The sequence below is a fragment of the Balaenoptera acutorostrata genome, chromosome 17 (assembly GCF_949987535.1).
Source record: "Balaenoptera acutorostrata chromosome 17, mBalAcu1.1, whole genome shotgun sequence".
In the NCBI taxonomy this organism is placed as follows: Eukaryota; Metazoa; Chordata; class Mammalia; order Artiodactyla; family Balaenopteridae; genus Balaenoptera; species Balaenoptera acutorostrata.
In genome coordinates, this window is record NC_080080.1 from 28,112,008 (window position 1) to 28,135,725 (window position 23,718).

The 23,718-nt window shown below is 43.1% G+C and overlaps 1 protein-coding gene across 8 annotated transcripts in view; it reads left to right on the forward strand.

Moving 5' to 3' along the window:
• Positions 1-23,718, forward strand: part of SYBU (syntabulin) — a 125,908-nt gene that overhangs the window by 94,032 nt on the left and 8,158 nt on the right. For all 8 annotated transcript variants that reach the window (XM_057531782.1, XM_007188789.2, XM_007188794.2 and 5 more), the window contains one exon: positions 17,589-17,691. In XM_057531782.1, the coding sequence (XP_057387765.1) occupies positions 17,589-17,691 (103 nt within the window). The remainder of the gene's footprint in view (positions 1-17,588; positions 17,692-23,718) is intronic.

Genomic DNA, 23,718 nt, shown 5'->3' on the forward strand with positions numbered 1-23,718 from the left:
TTGGGCAAGGCTCATCACCACTCAGCACCTCAGTTTCCTCTTCTACACCCTGTATGTCTTTAGAACATATGTCTTTAGATTCAAGAAAATAGCAGAGATAGAGTTCTTGACGAAGTAGGCTTTTAGTACACAACGGCTAGTAATGTTACTGTCTGCCTCTGTCATCTGTTGTTTTAGTTATCCCTTCAAGGTTTGTGTAATCTCTAGTCTGCCGTCAGCACCAGGCCATGCGTGTTTTCATTCGTGTCATTAATAAAGCATGTTAAAGTAGGATAAGGGCAAGGACGGAGCCAGGTGACACGTTACTGGAGATTTCCCTTGAGGTTGGCAGACAGTCCATTAGTCAACATCCTCTGGGTCCTGAACTGTGCTGTCCTCCAGTGCATATGTCACCCTTGTTCATAAGACTTTCCTAAGTGTTGTGACTAAATGCCTACTGAATTCCAGGTAGCTGATTTATGTGGCAGCCCCAAAGCATAACTCTTGTCAGGAAAGGAAGTGAGAATTGTTTTTTTATATCTGTAGGTTCTTAGTGAACTTTTGCTGGCTTCTATTTGCCTTATTAAGGGACGGACCTTTTCTACAATTTTACTGGAGATAAACACCAAACTAAGCAGTTTATGATTTCCAGAATTTGTTTTTTCCTCTGCTTTGATAATCTGTGTACTTTTTGTCCATCTCCAACTGGCTATCTCTCTTGCTTTGTGATTTCTCAAAAACTGGTAGTATTTCCACAACTATTTCTGTAAGTTCTTTTAGTACCTTTCTTCCTTCATTCAATAAATATTCTTCTGAGTCTGTTCTATACCAGGCACTGTGCTTGGTGTGGGCGATACAATGATGGACAAGACAGAGGTCTTCCCAGACTGCATGGTTTTTGCATGCTATATTTTGGGCTGAAAACTTGAATTTTAAGGGATTTGGGCATATGGGATGTAGGTAGGATTGGAGGGAATATTTATCCTAACTGTAAATAACACCAGGCTGTCAACCCAACCTAAAAGGAGAGAAAGAGGAAGGTAACTCAGTAGAGAGCCTTTCCAGGAGCCATTGCTAAATACTGAGTATGGAGGAACTTTTGATGTTGTGAAATCTTTCAAGGCCACAGCAGCTACTGTGTGTTAAATGCTGCATTAGACACTGGGATGCAATAATGGACGAGTCCTCAAGGAGCTGACAGTGTGCTGGGAAATTGCAGACGGTTGCAGTACAATGAGATAAATGCTCGTTAAAATTCTGGGTGGGGTGAGAGCATAAAGGAAGGGCTTCTAATCTCTTTCCAGAAGGAGTTAAAGATCAAGGCTAACCTGAGACCTGAAGAACAGGTAGTAGTTAGCCAGTCCCAGAGGGACAGGAAAATAATCCAGGTATGGGGGACTTGCATGGACACTCCATGCTATGGAGTTTGGACTTTATCTTAAAGGACACGGGCACCATTAAAGGGTTTCAACAGGGGAATCACCTAATGAGATTTATGCTCTGGAGCAGCGTGGAAGATGGAATGCTTGGAGCCGCACAGAGCAGCTGGGACACAGTGTGTGGCTGTGTCATGATTCCAGCAAGAAATGATCATGGCCTGGGGTGGAGCGTTCAGGACACAAAGAAACAGACGGATCATGGAGTTACTACAGACCGATTTGAGTAGGTGGCTGCAATCTGTAATTAAATATTGAAAACCAGGGCCATTTACCGTAGTGGTTCTCAAACTTTAGTGTCGTAAAAATCACCTGGGCATTTGTAAAAATGTGTATTGCAGGAATGACTTGAGGAAATGTCAGTGGGCAGATCTGGGATATGAGTCAAGAATCTATTTTCAGCAAGTATCCAGGTGACATTGATGCAGGTGGGCCTCAGACCACACCATCAAAACCCCCTATCTATTTGATGTTTTAAAATGGCAATCTTTTAAGTGTGTTCACAATATATTAACTTCTCATTTAAGAATGAAGACTCAATCCTATTATTTTTGTTGAAAATAGGTGAATGGCTCAGCCCCATGGGTTCATGTGCTGAAAAAAAAAAAAAGAGCTGTGTCCTGGCTAGTGCGGTCTGTGTTCGCTAATTGTCTGCTCTCTGGTAAGGGATGCAGAGCAGAGGGTGATAATCTTATTAAGACCCCTGCTGCAGATGGTTTGTAAATGAATTTTCAAAGGTTTCAACAAGCCCTTTACAAGAGCAAGCAAACAAGCACTTACAGGGAAGATAAAATTTCCCCAACTCTTGAAGTTTTGTGCAGGTGTGCATTCTTAGTGTTCAGGGCATATTTTGATGCATTTACTATTGTGGTATTTCTCAAGCCTAAATGCCCACCTTCAAATCCCAGCTTCACTATATACAAGCTTTTTAACCTTGAGCAAATTACCTGTTCTCTTCTTCTGTTATCTGTAAAATGGGAATAAATCTGTACCTGTTTCGTAGGCTTGATGTGAGGATTAAATGAGAATACATGTAAAGCACATTGAATAGTGTGTGAACATAATAAGCCATTTCTGACCATTACTGAGAGAAGCCAGGTGACCTGTAATAAACTCATCACTTGTATTAAGAGTTTAGTCATGTAATAAAGTCTTCACCTTCTTATTTAAGTCATGGTACAGCAAGTCCTGTACATACGAACCTTCAAGTTGTAAACTTTCAAATATGCAAACGTGTATTCCATCAATGTCAGGCGTGAGTGAAATTGAAGGTTGCCCTCTGTCTCCTATTGCTGACGATCCTTCAGCTCTACCATCCCCCACCTCCTCTCCCTCCTCCAGTCGGTAACTCTTCTTGCCTGTTCACTCAATGCCAGCCCCTGCATGCCAGCTGTTGTACTGTACTACTGTACTTTTCAAGGTACTGTACTGTAAGATTAGAAATGTTTTCTTTATTTTTTGTGTTTCTTTGTTTTTTATGTATCATTTGTGTGAAAAGTATTATAAACCTGTTACAGTACAGTACTATATAGCCAATTGTGTTAGTTGGGTACCTAGGCTAACTTTGTTGGACTTATGAACAAATTGGACTTACGAACTCACTCTTGGAACGGAACTTGTTCGTATGTAGAGGACTTACTGTACTAAAAAAAAAAAAAATTAATGGTGCCCATATGCAGGAATGCTTAGAGAAACTTAGTGTTTAGCAACACATACCAAACATAGGGGTAAGCAGGCCAATAATAATAAAGCGGAATATTAATGTACACTTACAGCGGTTCCGCATTATGTCACTGAATCCTCACAATGGTCCCATGCGATAGGCATGGAATCCCTTTTTAGAGTGAGTAAACTGAGAGGTAGAGAGGTTAATCGATTGCCAAGGCCACACTGTCATTAACTGAAAGATCAGATATTTTCTCTTGGAACCCACCAATGCTAGAATCTGCTTTTAACCACAGCTGTTAAATGTGTATTGTCAGTTTCATGAAACATGGTTAGTAACACTCAGTATTGTGCCAAGCAAAGTAAGAAACTGACTCATTTTGAATGTGAAATATGTAAAAATGATTCCCAAAATGTATGCTGTGGTGCGCAGCTATATTTTATTTTATCTATTTATTTATTTATTTATTTTTACTATTCTTTTTAAAAATAAATTTATTTATTTAATTTTTAGCTGCATTGGGTCTTCGCTGCTGCACCCGGGTTTTCTCTAGTTGCTGAGAGGGGGGGCTACTCTTCATTGCAGTACGTGGGCTTCTCATTGCGGTGGCTTTTCTTGTTGCAGAGCACAGGCTCTAGGCACGTGGGCTTCAGCAGCTGTGGTTCGCGGGCTCTAGAGCGCAGGCTCAGTAGTTGTGGCGCACGGGCTTAGTTGCTCCACGGCATGTGGGATCTTCCCGGACCAGCGCTCGAACCCATGTCCCCTGCATTGGCAGGCGGATTCTTAACCACTGCGCCACCAGGGAAGTCCCCACAGATGTATTTTAAATCACAGTCAAGCCAGCTGCTCTATTTCTCAGAGGTAGCCATTCAGGAAGCCGATATATGAGTGATCTCAGTCAGAGGGTGCATTAGAATAGGGGTTCTCAAACTTCAGTGTTGAGTCGCTGACTCTGTAGGTCTGGGGTGGGATCTGAGAATCTGCATTTCTGATAAGTTCCCAGGTGATGCTGATGCTGTTGGGAGCACACTCTGAGAACCACTGTCTAGAGGAATGGGAGGATGATTGGTGACTATAGGGCAGAGGCTGGTTTAAAGTCTACCCTATAATTACCGGACCTGCTCCACAGACCTAGTTATTTAAATTCACAAAGATGTTTTGAAGCGACAAAACATCAGCTCTACCATGTAGAGGCTTAGATGCAAAAGAAGATGGACATCTTTGCTTCGCCTTTAACATTTCTAAACCAAGCCAGTTGCTTTCTAACATAGAGACGTTTATACAGTAGCTCCCCCTTCTCTAAAACAGTGGGGCCTGGTTTAAGACTCAGAAACGTCCCTCACCTGTGACTCAAACCCAGCATTTGGTCTTAGAACTAGGTACTTAACTAACTTCTGGGCTGCGTTAAACCGCCACGTGTCCCCCTTCCTCCACCCTATGAGGGACGAGGGTTTTCTCCCTCAGTGAGGTTATATGCAAGGTCCAGTAACTCTGGGTCAGCTTCTCATGTTCATGGGCTGGTCTCATTGCCAAAGCTAAGGGGCTAGGTCATGGAGTGACCTAAGCCAAACCCAATAGGACATCAGGTAATTCTTGAAATTATAGGGTTTCCAGGTCAGAAAAACGCTAGGACAAAGGGTCACCTTGGGCATGTTGGGTCCTAAAATTGGGTTAGGGTAATGCAGAGTCTAGTTTTACATTTAACTCTTGATTCTCCATAACAATGACAGGGAAAGGGATATAAAGACAAATGTGTAAAAACAAATGATCCACAGAGCATTTCTTTTTGTCCATGGAATATATTACATAAAAGTAGATTTACTCTTTTGATTTTTTTTTCTTTGGAAGACTTGAGCCTCTGGAAATGCAAGTAGTTGTTTATCAGAATGGAAAACCTAGCTAGATGAGTAGCTGGAATTAACCCAATTCATCTTCTCATCACCAGAAGAATTAAGACATAAATTATGGTGTAGGTCATAAGGTAGACTATTATATAGCAGTCAAATGAATGTACTACAACTATATGGAGAATTTTAGCAACATAATTTTGAGTGAAAATCATCCCCAATATTATTCATATCATGATAACCTGTTTATTAAAAAGTAAAAAATAGACCAAACAAGAAAAAAATCTGCCTTGTAGGAATACAAATAGATGTGATTGTTCTTTGTAAAAATGAAAGCAGGAAGTGGTGAACAGACAATAGGATGAGGAAGTAGATGTAAGTTGGTGTCGACATTCTAGTTTTTATGATGGGGCTGGTTCCTTCATTTATTATAATATTAAGTGTGAAGAAATAAACAAAAACAAAAATAGATAAACAAACCAGTCAGTAAGTAAAAATATAGTCTCACATGAGCTAATGAGTGTGTGTCAAGAACCGAGGAATTTGATTAATCCAGTTCTGTGCTTCTGAAACGAATATTTAAACATGGGGGGGCAAGTGGGAAAATAGCTCTCTGGGTTGCAGAGAAAATAATGCAGTGCTGCTCTCTAGGTCCATGCTTGGGCTCCACACAGCACTATGTGACCTGAAGTCTTGGCCACTTCCTCCACTCTCTTGTCTCAGTTGGTACAGCTTACAAATGCAAATCACTAAGGAGGGGGGCGGGTATCAGCAGATCATCAAAGATTGTCAGTAGAGTGACTTCAGACAGAACTAAGGTTTTAGTATCCCTGGAGCAGGAAAAACATGTATGCTTCCTTTTCTTTTATATCCACCTGTCTGAGAAAGGTCACATATTTACATGTTTTCTCAGAGAAGCAAAGGTAGGAATTTTAGAAATTAAAAAGATCTATGTGTCCAATAAAACTTTGGGGCCTGTGTCTTAGAAGGATTTTAAACTAGCCTGCTTCTAAATTGCGTTTATCCCCTCGTTCCCGCTGTTGCTTCACCTCCCTCCAGGGCTGTCTCCACACGCTGCTGCCTTCACCCCGGACGCCCATCTCTGTGACTCCTCCTGCTACAGTCTCGGATTGTCGTGAATAGTTTCAAAAGCTAGCTAGTTCACTGGGCATCTCCATGGACTCTTAATCCTTCCAATAGGGAATAGTATTTTCCTTTGTTGGCCTCTTTTAGCACCTAATTTATATCCCTCCTAAGACGTTTGCCTCTTTCTGAAGACGGGGTCAGCATCTCAACTTGACATTTGCTAGGTGTGCAAAGAGCTGTGGGATGTACAGATATGAACTGATGAAATCTTGCCCTTGTGGAGATTTGTCTCCTGAGTGCGTTATTTGTGACCCCCAGACCCTACGAGAAGGTTCGATGATTAACTCTCTATTGTTTAGTGTGTTTGAGGCTTTCCTGTGAAATTGGAGAGTTTAGTCAATACAGCCCAAGTCTGAGGATTTACTCATTGATTTATAATCTAAAGGGATGAGGAAGAATCTTTACCACACTCCTGTCAGAATGTTTTTCTGTTTGTTTCTTTTCTTGCTTGTTTTGAATCCTTGCTCACCACTCACACCCCACACCAGCCTCACCTCACTCCTGGCCTCTGCTCCAAGTCCTCCCTGATTTTGGCCTTTCATGTGTTGGGACCCAGATGTGATTCAGAGAGGGAGATCGTGAGAAGAAAAATAAAAATAATAGCAATATTTTAAAATGCTTACCGAGTGCTAGGCACTACTTTTTACATGCTTTTACATATATTAGTTTACATAATCCTTACAACAACTCTGTAAGAAGGATACTGTTATCATTCTCCTTCCATAGAAGAAGGTGAGGCACAGAGAGGCTAAGTGCCTTTCCGAAGGTCACACAGCTAGTAACGGAGGCTACTAAACTATATTACCTCATAAAAAGTGAAGAGAAACAACTTTATGGGGATTGAAAATGTGAGAGAGAAAGAGAAAGGATAGATTATTTAGGAACCAAGGTGAAAGGATGTCAAGATATTAGAAGTGGAGCACGGCCAAGTGCTGACAAGGTCCAGTGATGTAACTCCACTGGTGGACTGTTTAAATGGAGCGAAGGGCAAGGTCAGTGCTGCTGCGAAAGTCAAGGGAGTGAGGCCTTGTGAGATGCGGCTTCAGTGTGGGAGGTGGGTGGTGGCCCCCCAGGAGCCTGTGAGCGGAGAGCAGACCTTGAATGGTGTGCCCTGCAGGCCGTCACATAGCCGTGACGGTGACGAGGACGAGGGGAGGCCGTCAAGGCTGTTAGGTCTTGGAGTCAATTTTAAAAACTGTGCTTAAGGACAGAGTGAGGTTTAAAAAAAAAAAAAAGAAAGAAATGCTGTTTTAGAACGCTGTTGCATGTCTCTGCAGCAAATTAGAAATTATGTCATCTTCTTCCTAGCAAGTGGGTGATTCTGTTCCATTCATGGTCTCAAACTGCTTTCAGACAGCACTGTCTCAGCCTTACTAAGGGTGGAAAATGAGGGGACTTGGAAAAAGATCCATCCTTTCCTTCTCCCTTATACTCTGGACTTAGAGTCCCAGACACAAATCCCAGCCCTGCTCTGACTTTGTAGTGCTGGTGGCATGTCAGTCCCCAGTTCTCTCTCCCACCCCTTCACCACCTCCTTCCTCCCCTGTCAGCTGTCCCCACGATGACGCCCGTGCTCCGAACCCACCACTGCCACCTCGAGTGCTACTTTTCCCTGATTTAGGTTTTGCTGCCAGACACGGAGGGCAGGCACCTCATTTTGGTAAACACTGGATAAACACTTCTCCTTAAATAGAAGCGGCAGGCTCACCAGCGGGCTTTTTTTTAAGTGGGAGAAATTCAGTTGAGTAAATTCGACAAATCAAAGATGAGGAAAATGTAAGAGGGAAAACTTCTTCAAGGAGGATTTGCTCTTGCTATTACCAGGCCCCCAAGATAATCAGTATAGATGAAGTTCATGGCCACTGTGGATGCAACCCTTCCCAGACCCATTTAGTGGGGGAGAGGGTTGCCCCTCAAGCCCACCTTCTTAAGGGCCTGTGCCCAATGCTCGTTCAGTGTGGGAGGCTCCCGCATGCCTCTGTGGTTCCTTTGGTGCCACTCAGCCTGTCAGCCAGGGACGCCTCGACCACACCAGAGGCAGCAGGTTAGGGCTGATGGGATGACCCAGAGGAGAGCTGGCTGGATTGTGAGGTGTTTCTCTCTGCTGAATGATGTTTGACACCCCCAAGTCCAAACTGTTCGGTCCTTCCTCTTTAAAACAGGATTATGAGGACTTCAAACCATGGACCAGCTGCTAAGTATCCTACTAGCTTTACAAACGAACATGTGTGCACTTGAGTTTGGCTGGTACTGGTACCTTCTGTATGTCCCCCCCTTCCCTTCCAATCCTCTGAAAATGCATTTAGCCCAGGAAGGTGCTTCTGGAGAGCTGTGAGGGAACAGATCACTCTGTAAGTTAAACTCTTCTCTCCTGTGTACCTTGCCCTTGAATGAATGATCTCGTGTTGGCAGCCTGGCCACCTTAACTTCTGCTCACTCACCTTCCACTTCCCATCGAAGAAAGCTCTTGCAGTTTGGCTGGACTGGAGAGAGATTCCCTGTGCTCTTTATCTTTGGAGCGCCCCTCCTCACAGTATGTCCATGACCATCTGCTGCAAAATCATCTGTCGTAATTATGTAAAATGCAGATTCCTGGGTTCCCCCGACCTTCTGAAGTGCAATTTCTGTGAGTGTTGCCCAGAAATCTGCACTATTATTCAACTTCCCGGGTGACCCTTATGCATAGTAAGGTTTAGAAATCATTGCATTATTAATAATAATTATAAGATTAATATTTAAGAGCATGTCAAGCACTTTCCATGCATTTCACTTCCCATTCATTTCAACTTCACAACAAATCAACAAGGTAGGAATCACCCACGTAGAGCAGGGCCTGACGCATGGCACATGGCAGATGCTCAATAAATTTTTGTTAAACAATAAATTAACCTTAATATATATATATATACGTGTATACGTAAATAAGGAAACTAAGGGTTAGAGAGGTTAAAAACACTTGGCCAAGAACACATGGCTAGTGAGAGGGGTAGCCAGCCTTTGTAGAGCCTTCTTTGGGTAGAGCTTGTTGGTGTGTGAACTTGCAGGCTGGCGCCCCCTTCTGGTGATGCTGGGTTGTGCCTGGCAGCAGTGCTGGAGGACCCCAGAAGCATCTGATTGGCCTTGGGTTGAATTGATTGATCTCTTCTCTAGCGTTCCCCTCTTGGCCATCTCTCGTGAATTGACACGGTCGCTTATTTATTTGTTACTAATGACGAGAGCAGGCCCAGGGAAGCTGGGTGGTCATTCATGAAGCCAAACAGCACCGATTCTCCTTTCCTGTACTCTGCTGAGGTTGGCCAGTGCAGTCTTAATTTTTCTGGGGAGTGAGGCAGAAGGAGACTACTTAGATCCTGAGTCCCTGAGGGAGATTAATAGGCTTTTTGCCTTGCTCAGAAACATTCGCTTCCTCCTTCCCTCTTGAAGTTTCTTTACACCCTCTTTGCTTATCAGTTCTTTCATCTACTTTTCTTGGTCAGCAGGTAGACTGTCTGTATTTCTGCCAGGGACAGGTGGCTGAGCCAGGCCAAGGTAAAGGAGTGACCGTGATGGAGCCGTCTTTGACCTTTCGGCCCTCTTGTGCCTCCTCTTCCATGCTCCCTCCCTCCCTTTCTCCGGGGACTGGCCTCTGTCAAGACTTGAGCTGCAAACCTGTGTGCATTAACCCAGGGGAAACTCTAGAGATATTTGGAGGTGTCCATGGGGAGTTTGTTTTAGGACCGTGGATCTTTATACATACTCTATTGTGTACACACACACGGTTAAAAATAGAAACATGCTCTCCACTGAGGGAAGACCACTTTTGTAAAGAGTGACTATGAAAATGCCTGACTTGAGTGAGATAAGGCATTTCCTGTTGTGGGGCTTTTTAAGGGAAAGATGTTTGAAAAGCCCTCTTCTGGACCTCAAGCCACTGTACCAGTAATTCTAGTTAGAAATAATAAAAGCTAACATATATTGAGTGCTTGCTGTGTGCCAGACACTGTTCTAATTTCTTTGTATGTTTCGCCTAATCCCCACAATCCCTTAGCAATACCCACTATTAATATCTTCATCCCTATTTTACAGATGAAGAAACTGAGGCAGGGAGAGGGTAAACAACTTGCTCAAAGCTCCAGAGAGTTAGTAGAAGAGCCATGATTCAAACTCAAGTGGCTTGACTGCAAAGCCCTCCTAATACCGCACTATATGATGTGGTTACTTTTATTTTTATTTTTTTAATTTATTTATTTTTGGCTGCGTTGGGTCTTCGTTGCTGCATGTGGGCTTTCTCTAGTTGTGGCGAGCAGGGGCTACTCTTCGTTGTGGCACACGGGCTTCTCATTGCAGTGGCTTCTTTTGTTGTGGAGCACGGGCTGTAGGCGCACAGGCTTCAGTAGTTGTGGCACACGGGCTCTAGGCGCACAGGCTTCAGTAGTTGTGGCACACGGGCTTAGTTGCTCCGCGGCAAGTGGGATCTTCCCAGACCAGGGATCAAACCCGTGTCCTCTGCACTGGCAGGCGGATTCTTAACCACTGCACCACCAGGGAAGTCCATGATTACTTTTATTATATAATGATTTTCCTTTAAAAATTTTAGATTTTTTTAAGGAAAAAAGAAAAAAAATCAATTGTCCATAATTGCACTGTACCCCTATTTATAATTTTTATAACAAGGGTAATATAAGCACATGGTTAGAAAAGCCAAATGGCTCAGGAAGTTATAAAATGAAAATAAGAGTCTCTTTATATCCTCACTGTCCTATTTTCAAGGGAAACCATTATTAACAAATCTCTATTTTGTCCCTCAAGAAAAATGTTTTATGCATGTAGCAAGTTATATATCATTTAAAGAATTGTTTACACAGAAGAAAGCATGCCACACCCACTCTTATGCATCTTGTTTTTCTTGTCTAATAACAGGTCTTCCGGATCTTTTCACTTCAGCACACACAGGTTCATGTCACCCCCTTTCATGATTGCAGAGTATCCTCTTAGGTTGCTGTACCACCTGACTTAACCAGTCAGTATTGAAGGACAATTTACTTGTCTTTTTGAATGCATATGTGCAGGATAAGTTCCTAGCGGTATAGTTTTCTTTTTTATGTACATTGCACCAATTCACACTCTCGTTAAATCTTATCAGTGTTTTGCCCCAAACCCTTAACAGACCAGTGTTATCAAACTTTGATTTTCTTTTTTTGCCAATCTGATGAAAAAAATCTTTTTTTCATTTACATTTTTAATTTTATAAGTGAGATTGTATGGCTTTTCAGGTATATTGGTTGTTTATTTTTCTTTCTTTGCCATCTGCCTGTTCATGTCCTTTGCCCAGTTTTCTGTGTTGTTGTTTTTTTTTTTTTTTTTCTGATTTAATATGATTTCGGGTGGCCTGGGCCTGCAGCGGCTTGAAGCAGGGTTTCAGTTCCCAGCCAGTGACTGAGGTCGGGTCGCAGTGGTGAGAGCACCGAATCCTGGCCACTAGAGCAGTGGTGAGTGAGAAGGCCCTGGCCCTACGGCTTTGCAGAAAAAGAATTCCCACAAAGACGGAAAGTAGTGAAACAAGTATTTATTAGGAGAAAAAAGAAGTACGGTATGTGTGGATAGACACACAGGCGGGCTCAGAGAGAGAGTCATGCCCTCATGGCAGTTTGAATTACTTTTATGGGGCATTTCTTCCGGGTTTCCTTTGGCCAATCATTTTGATCTGCCTGGTTCAAAGTCCGTATTTGGTATATCTCAGGATTTTCCCATGTGTGTGCGTGCATCTCTTAGCCAAGATGGATTCTACCAAAGAGGTCTGTGGGTAGGTTGGCATCCCTCCCCTTTTGACCTCCAAGGAGCCTTTCTGCACATGGGTAGTCGGGGAGGTCTCCTGACTTTGAAAATGAGGACTGTGTGGTCTCTTATCTTCTATCTGGGCAGGGCCCAGCCTCCTGTCTCAATTGTCCTCTTATTCCCACCTTGGAGTATCGGTCCACAAGAAACGAACTCAAAGCATTTGCCCTGGGGTCCCATCTGTCTCCTGCCTCAGTTTGAGCTTTTGGTAAATTAAGGAAATTAGCCCTTTGTCTATAAATATGTTATAAATATTTTCTTTCAGTTTGTTATTTGTCTTTGACTTTGACTGCTATTTTATTTTTATGTGGTTAGATTTATGTTTATAGTTATATAGTTAGATTTATCAGTACAAAATTATTCACTTCTACATACTTAAAATTTGAACTTCTGTTTTTATTTATTTATGTATTTACTTATTTAAACAACCACCACCACCTGGTGAGGGCTGAGCTTTTTTTTTTTTTTTAATATTTATTTATTTACTTGGCTGCTCCAGGTCTTAGTTGCAGCTCGTGGGATCTTCGCTGAAGCATGCGGGATCTTTAGTTATGGCATGTGGGATCTAGTTCCCTGACCAGGGATGGAACCCAGGCCCCCCTGCATTGGGAGTGTGGAGTCTTAACCACTGGACCACCAGGGAAGTCCCTGAACGTCTGTTTTTAAATGTTTACATATATGCTTTTAACTGTATGGCAGCTCCATATGAACATCAATCAGAATGAAGATAAATCTTTTCTGAAATTATGATAAAATGGAAGTGGTATTTATAATTTTTCAGGAAGACATGTTCTGATATGCAAGAAAACATATATATATATATATATATGTTTTTTTCTGAGATAAACACCTATGGGGGTTCTGAGAATAGTTTGCAAAAGCTAAAACAAAAATCCTCTTTAGGCTGTGAAGCATTTTTTGGATTCCTTGGCTGGGCCCCCAAAGCTAAGAGTCAGTGCTTACTGAATATACTTGGAGCAGCTTCTTCTGTAATTACATGTGTCCACTGCTCCAGCTGCTTCTTAATAGTGCTGCTTGGTTTCAGTGAAAATGGCTTCTCTCTCCTCCCTAGAGCCCTTTAAATAAAAGATCTGTGTATCTGTGTGGGGGGACGGGGGATGGGAGGATGAATTGATGGGGGACTGTTTTTTGTTTTTTTTTAATTTGCTGCTTCTATTTGAGGTGGGGATATAGGTGGCCAACCTGAATTAATTTGATAGCTTTGTGGTGACAGAGGATAAAGGAAGGTTTGGGGCTGCTTAAAGCAGTGGTTTAGGATGGCTTAATGCAGCTTCGTAGACGTCAGGATGGCGCTGTTCTCAGAGGCCTGTGATGTTCTGATGTATGAGGAATCCACAGTCTCCTGAAAGGAGGCAAAAATAATAACGTCCTAAGAGACTGAATCACAGGCAGTGTTTTTAAAAAATGCATCTAGTTATCAGTTTTTGCCCATAGTCTTTTTGTTTCCATTTACCCTTCCTTCTCTAATTCCCGGCCTTACCATCACATGCACAGAATGCTTATTACCCTAAGGTTATGAATAAAAGTAAAGCCTCTCAAGAGGATCCAGCAGTACTACTGAACAAAAAACGTAGCTCCCTGATAGTTGGAAAGCCCGCTGCAGGGTGTGTAGTCACCAGGACATCGGCATCACAACTATCTTCAAGGTCATCAAGTGCATCCTCCCTGTTTAGTCCTGGAACCCTGCTCCGCCAGCCCCAGCAGCTGATCGGAGACAGTATCGATGAGGACGACTTGGATATGCATATTTTTAAATCCCCTTCAGCTTTTCAAGCACAGCTCTTCAAGGGCCAAATACTGTTTCCTGTGCTTTGTCGAAGTATTCCCTGTGGCATCAGAGATTTACCAATCAGGTGTCTACACACGGGCAGATGGGGGCAAACACTTCCTTGTCCACCAAAACTGCTTTCGGCTAATGCCATCCAAAAAATCCCTATGGAATATATACTAAAAGTCTTAAAATGAGTATATACTATGGCTTAAATATTCTACTTTTAGGAATTTATACTAAGGAAGTAATCAAACAAGGATGTAAATTTGTATGCCCAAGGATAGCCATTAAGCCCGTGTTTAAGAGCATGGACCCTGGGCTTCCCTGGTGGTGCAGTGGTTAAGAATCCGCCTGCCAATGCAGGGGACACGGGTTCGAGCCCTGGTCCGGGAAGATCCCACATGCCGAGGAGCAACTAAGCCCGTGCGCCACAACTACTGAAGCCCGTGCGCCTAGAGCCTGTGCTCCACAACAAGAGAAGCCACTGCAATGAGAAGCCTGCGCACCGCAACGAAGACCCAATGCAGCCGAAACTAAATTAATTAATTAACTTAAAATAAAAGATATAATTTAAAAAAAAAAAAAAGAGCATGGACCCTGTGGTCAGACGGCCTGGTTTCCCTCTTGGCTCTACTTCTCATTAGTTGTGTCACCTGGTGAGCATCACAACTTCTCTGCCTTTGCTGTCCCTGCCTCATAGGGTCTGTCCTGTCATGAGAAATAAATGAATTAATATGTAAAAGATGCTCAGGATGGTTTCTGGCACATAGTTTTTGCTTCTAATGATAGAAAAATTGGACATAGCCTACATATTCATTGATTTAATAAAACAAAATGTGCCATGTTTTAAAGATATTCACATATTAAAAGAAAAACAATTAGGTTACATAGTAATGTATTAAGTATGAATGCTGAATAGTTACATGCCAAAAGGTTATTTTTTTGGTGATGGAATTATAGACTATATTTTTCCCTCTGCATCGTTGCTATTTTCTAAATTTTCCACAAAGGAGATGTAGAGTATAATAAAAAGTTGTCTTTTTAACCCCTGCAGAATAATAATAACAGCTAACATTTATTGAGAGCTTACAACAGATCAGGTGTTTTTCTAAGATGGCAGATAGATATTCATTGCTTACAATAACCCTACAAGGCAGGTGCTATGATCATCAATCTCCATTTCACAGATTAAGAAATTGAGGCAGAGAGAGGTGAAGTAACGTGCCTACATCTTCCATCTAGCGAGCAGTAGAGGTGGGATTTGAACCTGGGCTGTCTGACTCAGGGCCTATGTTTTTAGGTTAGGAACTCTCTTTGTATGACTCTAGTAACCCAAAAGAGCACTGAACTACATACAGCACCCATGACAATCACCTAGTTGCATACACTGTTTAAAGGAAATGCATTAAGGAGTGCCTCTCCTTCCCCGTGTCTTTGTTGCCAGATAATAGATAAATAAGAGGTTTTCAGGCCTCCAGCCTTCTTCTGAGTTTTCTTAGTAAATGGGGAGAATATATTCAGATCACACAGTAAAACTGACTTTTCTGTGTATCCCTTAAAAAGAGTGCATGGACTTTACATGGCAATAAGCAAACTGGAAATAGTTTATATTTTTAAAAATCATAAACAGAAATAGTTAAGTAGCATATACATTTTTCACTATCACAGTACTCAAACAGTAGAGTCAATGTATTGAGTGCCAGGAGCAATAAAGTTTAGAACAAAGTTGTCCCTTCAGTTCAGGGTACATAATTACTGCAGGTCAGAGGCATCGTGAGGTAACAAATGGATTTTCAGCAATTGTCTGTTTCTGTTCTAGAATTTCCATTTTTATGCAGGCAGTTAAATTGTAATTGATGGATTTTTGCATACCTTTTAAAGAGTGAAAATTGGGTGTTTCGGAGGAATAATTTTACATTAGAAAATAGTATCTTACACCTGGTGGCTGCAACCATAGGATCTATTTTTGAAAACTGTCCACTTTTATCATTTAATAACCAACCTGGTAATGTACTAGCAGACAAGGCTGGTTGAATTAGGCTGTCAGGACTAGTGTGTTCCTGGATAGCACTCCAATCATGAGTCCTTGAGACTGTTAAATACTACAGGTTAGCCAACACATTACTCAGAGGCAACTAATTAGGTTCAGGGAGCTTCTGGGAGTTCATTACATCATTAGACAAAGTCTCTGAAATCCAGAAGGAATAGCCAGTCCCAGTTCTGATAAATTGCTACCTTAATCCTCCTAGAATTCTGCGGGAGTTGGGATTCACTGCTGTCATCTGCACTAAGGGGTCCTTCTTGATCTATTTCCCCGAAGAGGCTGACCTTCCTGAGAGGTCCTAGAAACCAGGGAAGGGATTTTTCTCTCTCTTTGCCTTGCTGTCATTGACGTTCCCCTCCAGCAACACTAAAACACCCCATAAGTGACAGCACCTGTCCACCAGTGGGCTGGTCTGGCTGCATCTTGTCCCTGTGGCTCATCTTGACTGTGGGGGAGATGGCAGTTTATGGAGGAACCTCTCCTGCCCCTGCTTCTAACCACTGCCTTCCTGAGGACATGTTATCACAGGGGTATTATGGGATTTGGTCCTGGACAGGATTCATCACCCACAAGTCTTGGACAAATAGATCAGCTTTGGTTTCCTCAATAGTAGAAGAGTGAGATTAATATCTGCCTTACAAAGCTGTCAAGATGAACAGATACAAAGTATAGAAAGAATTTTGAACAGGGCCTGGAACCTAGTATGCGCTCAATAAAGACTTGTGATCATCAATAAATGATGATTACTGATCGCTGCTTGTTAGAAATGCAAGGGATTTAGATTATTCCTATTTTCCTCAACTCGGGAATGTGATCTGGCTCTGGGTTTTAGACCAGAAGAGTCTCAAATTGTGGCATAGGAGTTGAGAAACAAGGTCAAATAAAATTGTGTACCTATCAGATTGATTTTTCCAAAAACATCTGGAATTTCTTCTTTAAAAAAAAAAAAATGCTGGTTCTCTTCTTCCTGATGTTCTGTTACCTCTTCCATGCCCCTGCACTTCCCCAGGCAATCCATGGAATGTTTTCATTATTACTATTTCAGAACTATGTATTTTTTTTTGTTAAAATGAATTTATATTAGTTATTCTACCACACAGCATGTTTCCAATTACACACTGAACTCTAGTCTGCTCAAATGTAACGTGATCTTTGCAAACTAATAAACCCCTCCACTCACCCCCAGAACTATTCAAATTTCAATTTCATTCACAGCTTCTGTCACTGTCACTGTGAACTTTTTTCACTCTCTTTGGAAATGTTCAGTTCCTGCTATTTGTTAAGGTTCTGTTCTTCATAGAAAAACTGCAGCTGCAGCCAGAGAAGGTGGATAATCAGATAGTGCCGGTTGGAGCAGTTATCTGGAGCCCAGGCTTTCCCCATGACAGCTTCTAGACGGTTGCTTATCTCCAGACCCTAACGTGCCAAAGTCAAGTACGGCTAGACGACGACAAAGCCTAAAGATAAACTCTCTGGGAAAAACTTCTTTGGGGGTGACGAGCAGGCTTTTCATTCTGCTGAACGTTGGGGCCGGCACGCTGATGTTCCCGGGGGTGCTGGTGCACAGGGAGAGGCGGGCACTGGGGCCGGACCCGGGTCACCGCTGCTCCTCTGCAGGAAGCCGGCATCTATGAAACCTGCCTCACTGTGCTCCCAAGCTGTGCTTATGAAACGACGCCCTCATGCCTGCGCCTTCTCTCGTCTGCTTTGCGGAAAACGCTGGGAGCCTGGGAGCGCTGGAACCCGGCCACTTGCTGAGTCCGTGTGCAAACGCGGGGAGCCGGGGCCGTCGGAGGGCAGGGAACTGGCCAGCGTGTTCTCGGGTTTCATTTCCTCCATGCTTCTCTCCCCCTTTGTTTTGCAGGTAGCGAAGCCGATTTCAGCTCCTCGAGCAGCACCGGCAGCATCTCGGCTCCTGAGGTCCACATGTCTGCTGCGGGAAGCAAGCGCTCCTCTTTCTCACGCAAGTAGGCCCGCCTCCTGCCTCCTGCTCTGTAATGGTTAAGACGCGTTACCCGGGCGACTTACCTGTACTTTATGTGTCTCTAGAACCACCTGGATTACTGTGCGTTCCGATTTTATGCTTATTCAGTGAGTGCTTTCTGTGTGGTTGGTTTTTACAGTGATTCACAGTTGGTACTTTTGCCAGCCTCACCCACCTTGGTCACGACGTGGTTACCCTGTGTTCCTCCGCCCGCGACGCCCTCTCATGCGGCCCTGGCGCCTTCCCTCCCTGCTCTCGCCTTCCCTCACCCGCCTGTGTGCCCACCTGAGGATAAGGCTAGGCGTCTCCCACTTCCCACCCTGCCGCCCCTTCATGAATCTGTCCTCTTAGCTGTAGAGCCTCTGACTTCACCCTTTCTTTCCTCTAGCTGAGCCTCCTTTTTTATCTTTGTGAAAGAAGCATAGTGACCCTCTGGCCACCTCCAACGTTCACTTGGGGAAGGGGTGAAGAAAGTATGAAGCTCATAGGCCTGGGTGCCCCCTACCCACCGAAAGAGGCAGTAGAACAGAATAGCGAAGTGTGAGGGCTCTGCAGCCAGCCTACCTTGGTTTGAATGCCAGCTCCACCATCTACAGGCTGTGTGGCCCTGAGCAAGTTGCTCAACTTCTCCACGCCTCAGTTTTCTCACCTGGAAAACAGGGCTACAGTCATACCCACCTGGTAGGGTTTATTGTTAGGGTTAAATTAGTTAATTCAGGTAAAATGTGAGGTCATTGCTGGAAGCATAGTAAACATCAGCAGGTGTTCGCCATTGGTGCTGTTTGGACTGGGGGAGAGAAGGACTTTGAGGGAAATGGGAGCCACTGTTCACGTTTGGCGACAGCTTGTCAGCCCCAGGATTCTCTGCTGCCGTCAGTGGCTTCATTTATTCATTCAATACGTATTTATCGAGCATCTACTGTGAGGCAGTTTCTAGAGATATGGCAGTAAACAAAACTCATGAAAAACTATTTTCATTCTAGTAGAGAAAGATAATAAATGCATATAAATAATATATATATTTTTAAATACAGGGAAAGGATATAGAGGGTAATAGGATGTTTGGTATAGTCTAGATAGGCTGGTTGCTGGAGACTCTGTGATGAGGTGAGCTCTGGGCAGGGACCTGAACAAAGCGATGGAGTGAGCCACATGACACCAGGGTTGACTGTCACTTGACTGTCCTGGGCCACAGTGTCCAAGTGTGTAAAAAGGAGATTGGACCACATGATTTTTAAGGTTCCTTGCTGAAGAAAAGCTGTTTAGTTTCTAAAAGCTTGCATTTCCAGGACTGAGCAAGCCAATGTTTCCCACTTCTCTTAGGTGAGCAGAAGATATGGCTGATATTTATAAAGGGACCTGAGATCCCCAGTGCAGAGTTTTGTTGTTAAAGCTGAAGCCAAACAAACTTGTAACTAAAGAGTGAAGTCCACAGTGAAGAAGCACAATTGTTCTTCAAAATAGATAAATACCATTTATTTTGGAAATAAAGTGCCTCTGGGATCACAGGATGTAACTATAAACATTCTCTGTACAAATCAGACGTGGCTTGCTCTGAGAATAAGCCATTTATCTCACGCATTCAAGAAATCAGCACATACCCATGGTACAAGGCATCAAAGAACAGAGAGGCAAAGGAAAAAAGAAATGGCCTGAAGAGCAAGCCAATTTTGTTAAGCATTTCAAAGGAATTTGTGTTTGTGGTTAAATTCCAAGGTAAAGTCAGTTATACTGAGTGACTTAGAGAAAATATTCTAGTCTGGAATCCTCTCTGAATGAATTCTCTCAGTGATGAAAAATTGATGTGTTAAACATAAAGTAGTTAAATATAATTATGTGGAAATCAGATATATGCTTAATAGACAGGAAATTGAAATAGGCAAATGTTCTATCCATTATGTTCACTTTTTTTATCTGACCCAGGCACAGAATACCATCAGTAGATATCTGGGATGGAACATCTCAGGTGTTTCACATAATCTGTGTGTTCTACAGGACCATGCATTGAGGATAGCTCCTCTAGATGGGCCGGGTATCCATGCAAAACTTTAAAATAGCTTATGATTCTTTTAATTGGCTGGTTCCTCCTGTAATAAATGAATTTACTTTGTGGAGAATTAGATCCTGGGAGGAAGGCTAGTGGGAACATTTGGTGAAGGGGTGGGGGAAATGAAGGACAGGGGTAGTTGGAAAGAATGTTTTTGACAGGCAATTTTAAAAACAAAACTTAAAAGATTTACAAACCATCTCTTCTTAGAGAAGGCCAACTCTGCTGATATTTCTGAGGAATTCTCTTTTGTAAACTAGAACCCTAGGGCTTCCCTGGTGGCGCAGTGGTTAAAATCCGCCTGCCAATGCAGGGGACGTGGGTTCGAGCCCTGGTCCAGGAAGATCCCACATGCCGCGGAGCAACTAAGCCCATGTGCCACAACTACTGAGCCTGCGCTCTAGAGCCCGCGAGCCACAGCTACTGAAACCTGCACACCTAGAGCCCTTGCTCTGCAACAAGAGAAGCCACCGCAATGAGAGGCCCGCACACCACAACAAAGAGTAGCCCCCCCCTCGCTGCAACTAGAGAAAGCCTGTGCACAGCAACGAAGACCCAATGCAGCCAAAAATAAATTAATTAAAAAAAAACAACAACAAAGCTAAAATTCTAATCTTATCAGAGGCAGAGAGAAGTAAGAAGAAGAAAAAAAAAAAGCTCAGGATTTGGAGTCAGATGGACCTGGGCTTGAGTTCAGTGTCCATTGCTTATTAGGTGCAAGACCCAGGGCCCCGAGCCTCAGTTTCCTGTTCTGGAAAATGGGGTAATAATGGCATCTACCTCACTGATTTAAATGAACTGATAGATATGAGTGCTTAAGACAGTGCCCAGAACTCAGGAAAAGAGTCATTACATGCTTGTTTTAGTCAATAGTGATAAAAATAATACTAATGGGCAAGATGCTGCTGCTGCTGCCACTGATGGTGGTGGTGGTGGTGAATATGATTGTATTAGTTTGCTCAGGCTGTTATAACAAAATACCGTAGACTGGGGGACTTAACCAACAGAAATGTACTTTCTCACAATTCTGGAAGCTAGAGGTCCAAGATCAAGGTGTCAGCAGGACTGGCTTCTGTGGAGGCCTTGCTCCTTGGCTTGTAGATGGCTGTCTTGTCCCTGTTTCCTCACCTAGTCTTTTCTCTGTGCCTGTCTGTGTCCAAATTTCCTCTTCCTGTAAGGGCACTGGTCAAATTGGGATTAGGGCCCACCCTAAGGGCCTCATTTTAGCATAAATACCTTTTTTAAAGCCCCGTATCCAAATACAGTCACATTCTTAGGTACTGGGGGTTAAGGCTTCAACCTGCGAATTTGGGGAGGACACCATTCAGCCCATAACAATGATGATGAGCACGGTGACGGTGGTGGTGGTGGTGACGGTGACGGTGAGGGTGAGGATGTTACCTGAAGGAAAGGGCAATGCCTGGAGAATAGAGAGTCACCTGGGTGCCTGCTGAGGATCCCTTCTTCACTTCTCCCTTTCTCTCACTTTCCAGTTACTGGTTCAGATTTGCAGGAAGGGGGCGGGGTACCAGAATTCTATCTCCTCTCTGTGGGCTGCATTCTTTTTGTCCATCAGACCAAGGGATGTGGGGAGGGTTAAGAAGGTAGCGTCAGATTTGTCAAGGCCTGTGCACGGCCTTGACAAACATGGAATCCTGTCCTCTCCATTGCAAATGTTTTTTATTATCATCCACAGTGAGTTTGTACCCACACATGTTAGCATTTGAACTAAACTAAATGTAAGGAACAGAACTGATAATTTAAAGCATGTAGTTTCTTTTTTAAAAGTTAGCTATTACAAACAGCCTAATAACTCATTTCCTGAAATATATTTCAAGACTCAATTATACCTTAGTAATGTTTGATAGTTTGAAGAGTTTTTGCTCTATTCTGTATAGCAGATGAGTTCTTACAAAAGCCTCATCTCATTTAATGTGTACGTCACTAATCGTGCATCTCAGTGTGTGCGTCAAACTAAAGAAATCGGTGGTAAATTCTTCAGGTAATAACCACATACCTAGCCAGTACCTAATATACCTGTTTACAAGACCCAAACAATATATTCCATTTGTATAAAGCTGGAGACATGTCTGTAGAGTTGAGACCTGGATTTAAATCCCAGTTGAGCTGTGAGTTCTTGAACCAGTTTTTTTTTTCCCCTGAGCCTCAGTTATTTCACATAACTGAGTACTGCCTGTACTTCACATAATATAAAAGGGAAATGATCATTATACCGGTCTTATTGCCATAAGCCTTATTGCCATGATGGTCAAAATTAAGTGAAACAATGTTCATAGAGCACCTGCAACAAAGGCTTGGGTCACAGAAGGTTCTCAGCAAAGGTTAACTCAGAATAGAATTCCCCAGGTCCACATGAGGGATAGCTCTTTACTCTTTCTCCTAACTTGTAATCGTTGACTCTCCATGTTTCTCATAGCCACATTAAGAAATAGTCAGGCCAACAGAAATGAAGCATAGAGAGGGACATCCAAGCCAGAGTACATGTTCTTTTCTGCCCCACGCCCACCAAAGAACTGCTGAAGTTGGTTTGTCACAAAGCCACCGGCCCATCTGTTCCATATAAAATGTCCTCTTCTCACAAAAAAGGAGGCAGAGTCCATGTGGATGATTTCAAAAGGAAAGAACTTTTTAACTTTAGAACTTGGTGATGTTTCATTTATATGTGATTTACTGGGTTGACCGCTAGTTCAAACTGTATTTGATCTTAAGTAAGTAATTGTGATTTTGGAGCCAAGTAGACCCCCACACACACTCATACTCACATTCACTCAGGTTTCTCAGTGAGATGTGTCCGTTGGATACAGTTGTAATCAAAATTGCAAAGAGGGATTGACAAAAATAAGTCCTGCTATATGAAAAGTAGCTTGTTCCCTTTTGTTTCCTTGTAATGTCAGCAAGATATGTTCCTGACATAGACGTGCTACCCTATTTAAGTAATTTCAACATTCTCTAGATGCTTCCTTACACTCCGGGGTATCAAATTTAATGGAACTAGATTAACAGGGAAGTTCAAACAGTTTATCCAGAAACAGTACCCTGCAGTTGAATTGCCCTTAACAGCTTGTCCAAGGTACTCAACATCCATTCTTTGATTTATTTGCACGTCAAATCTGTGAAAGTTATCATATATCCCCAATATTAAGTGGCTTAGTTGCCTAAGTTCCTAGTAAGTGGCAGTGCCAGGACTTCAACCCGGTTTATTCACTTAGCAGTCATTTAGGAAGAACCTAGCATGTGCCAGGAGGTAGTGGGGATGTAAAAGCACAGGCTGTGTTTCTGCCCTCAGGATGCCCTGGTCTAGTGGAAAAGACAGACAGACGTGCGTGGTGATGCACTGTGATAAGTTCCCCGGTGAAGTCTGCACAGGGTGTTGGGAAGCACCAGCGAACAGCACCTACACTGGCCTCGGGAATGAAGGGTCCAGAGAAGGCTGCTTGGAGTAGGTTCCCATCAGTCTTGAAGTAGGAGGTACCCAGAGGCTCAGGGTAGGAGCAGAAGAACATTCTAGGCAGAGAAAATAATAAGTTCAAAACTAAAAAGAGGATGGAGAGCATGGACCATCAGGAAACTGTACATCGTCTGGAATGCAGGGGGAGGAAGAGCAGAGGATGGGTTGGATGGGGTGGTGGGATCAGACCTTGGGAGCTGTATTAAGGGGTCTGGCCTTTATTCTGGAGGCTGCGGGGAATCATTGAATGGCTTTGAGGAGGCCAGTGATATTCAAATTCCATATTAGAAAAGCCAGTCTCACCACAGGGACAGCCTCCTTGCTGGAGGGGCAAGACAAGAGGCAGGGGAAAAAAGGGGGCTAACATTTAAGCAGTTAAATGATAAAGGTTGTGCTATGTCATTGGGGATGGAAAGAAAAAGAAAAAAAATAGATGGTTAAAATTATAGACGAGGGCTTCCCTGGTGGCGCAGTGGTTAGGAATCCGCCTGCCA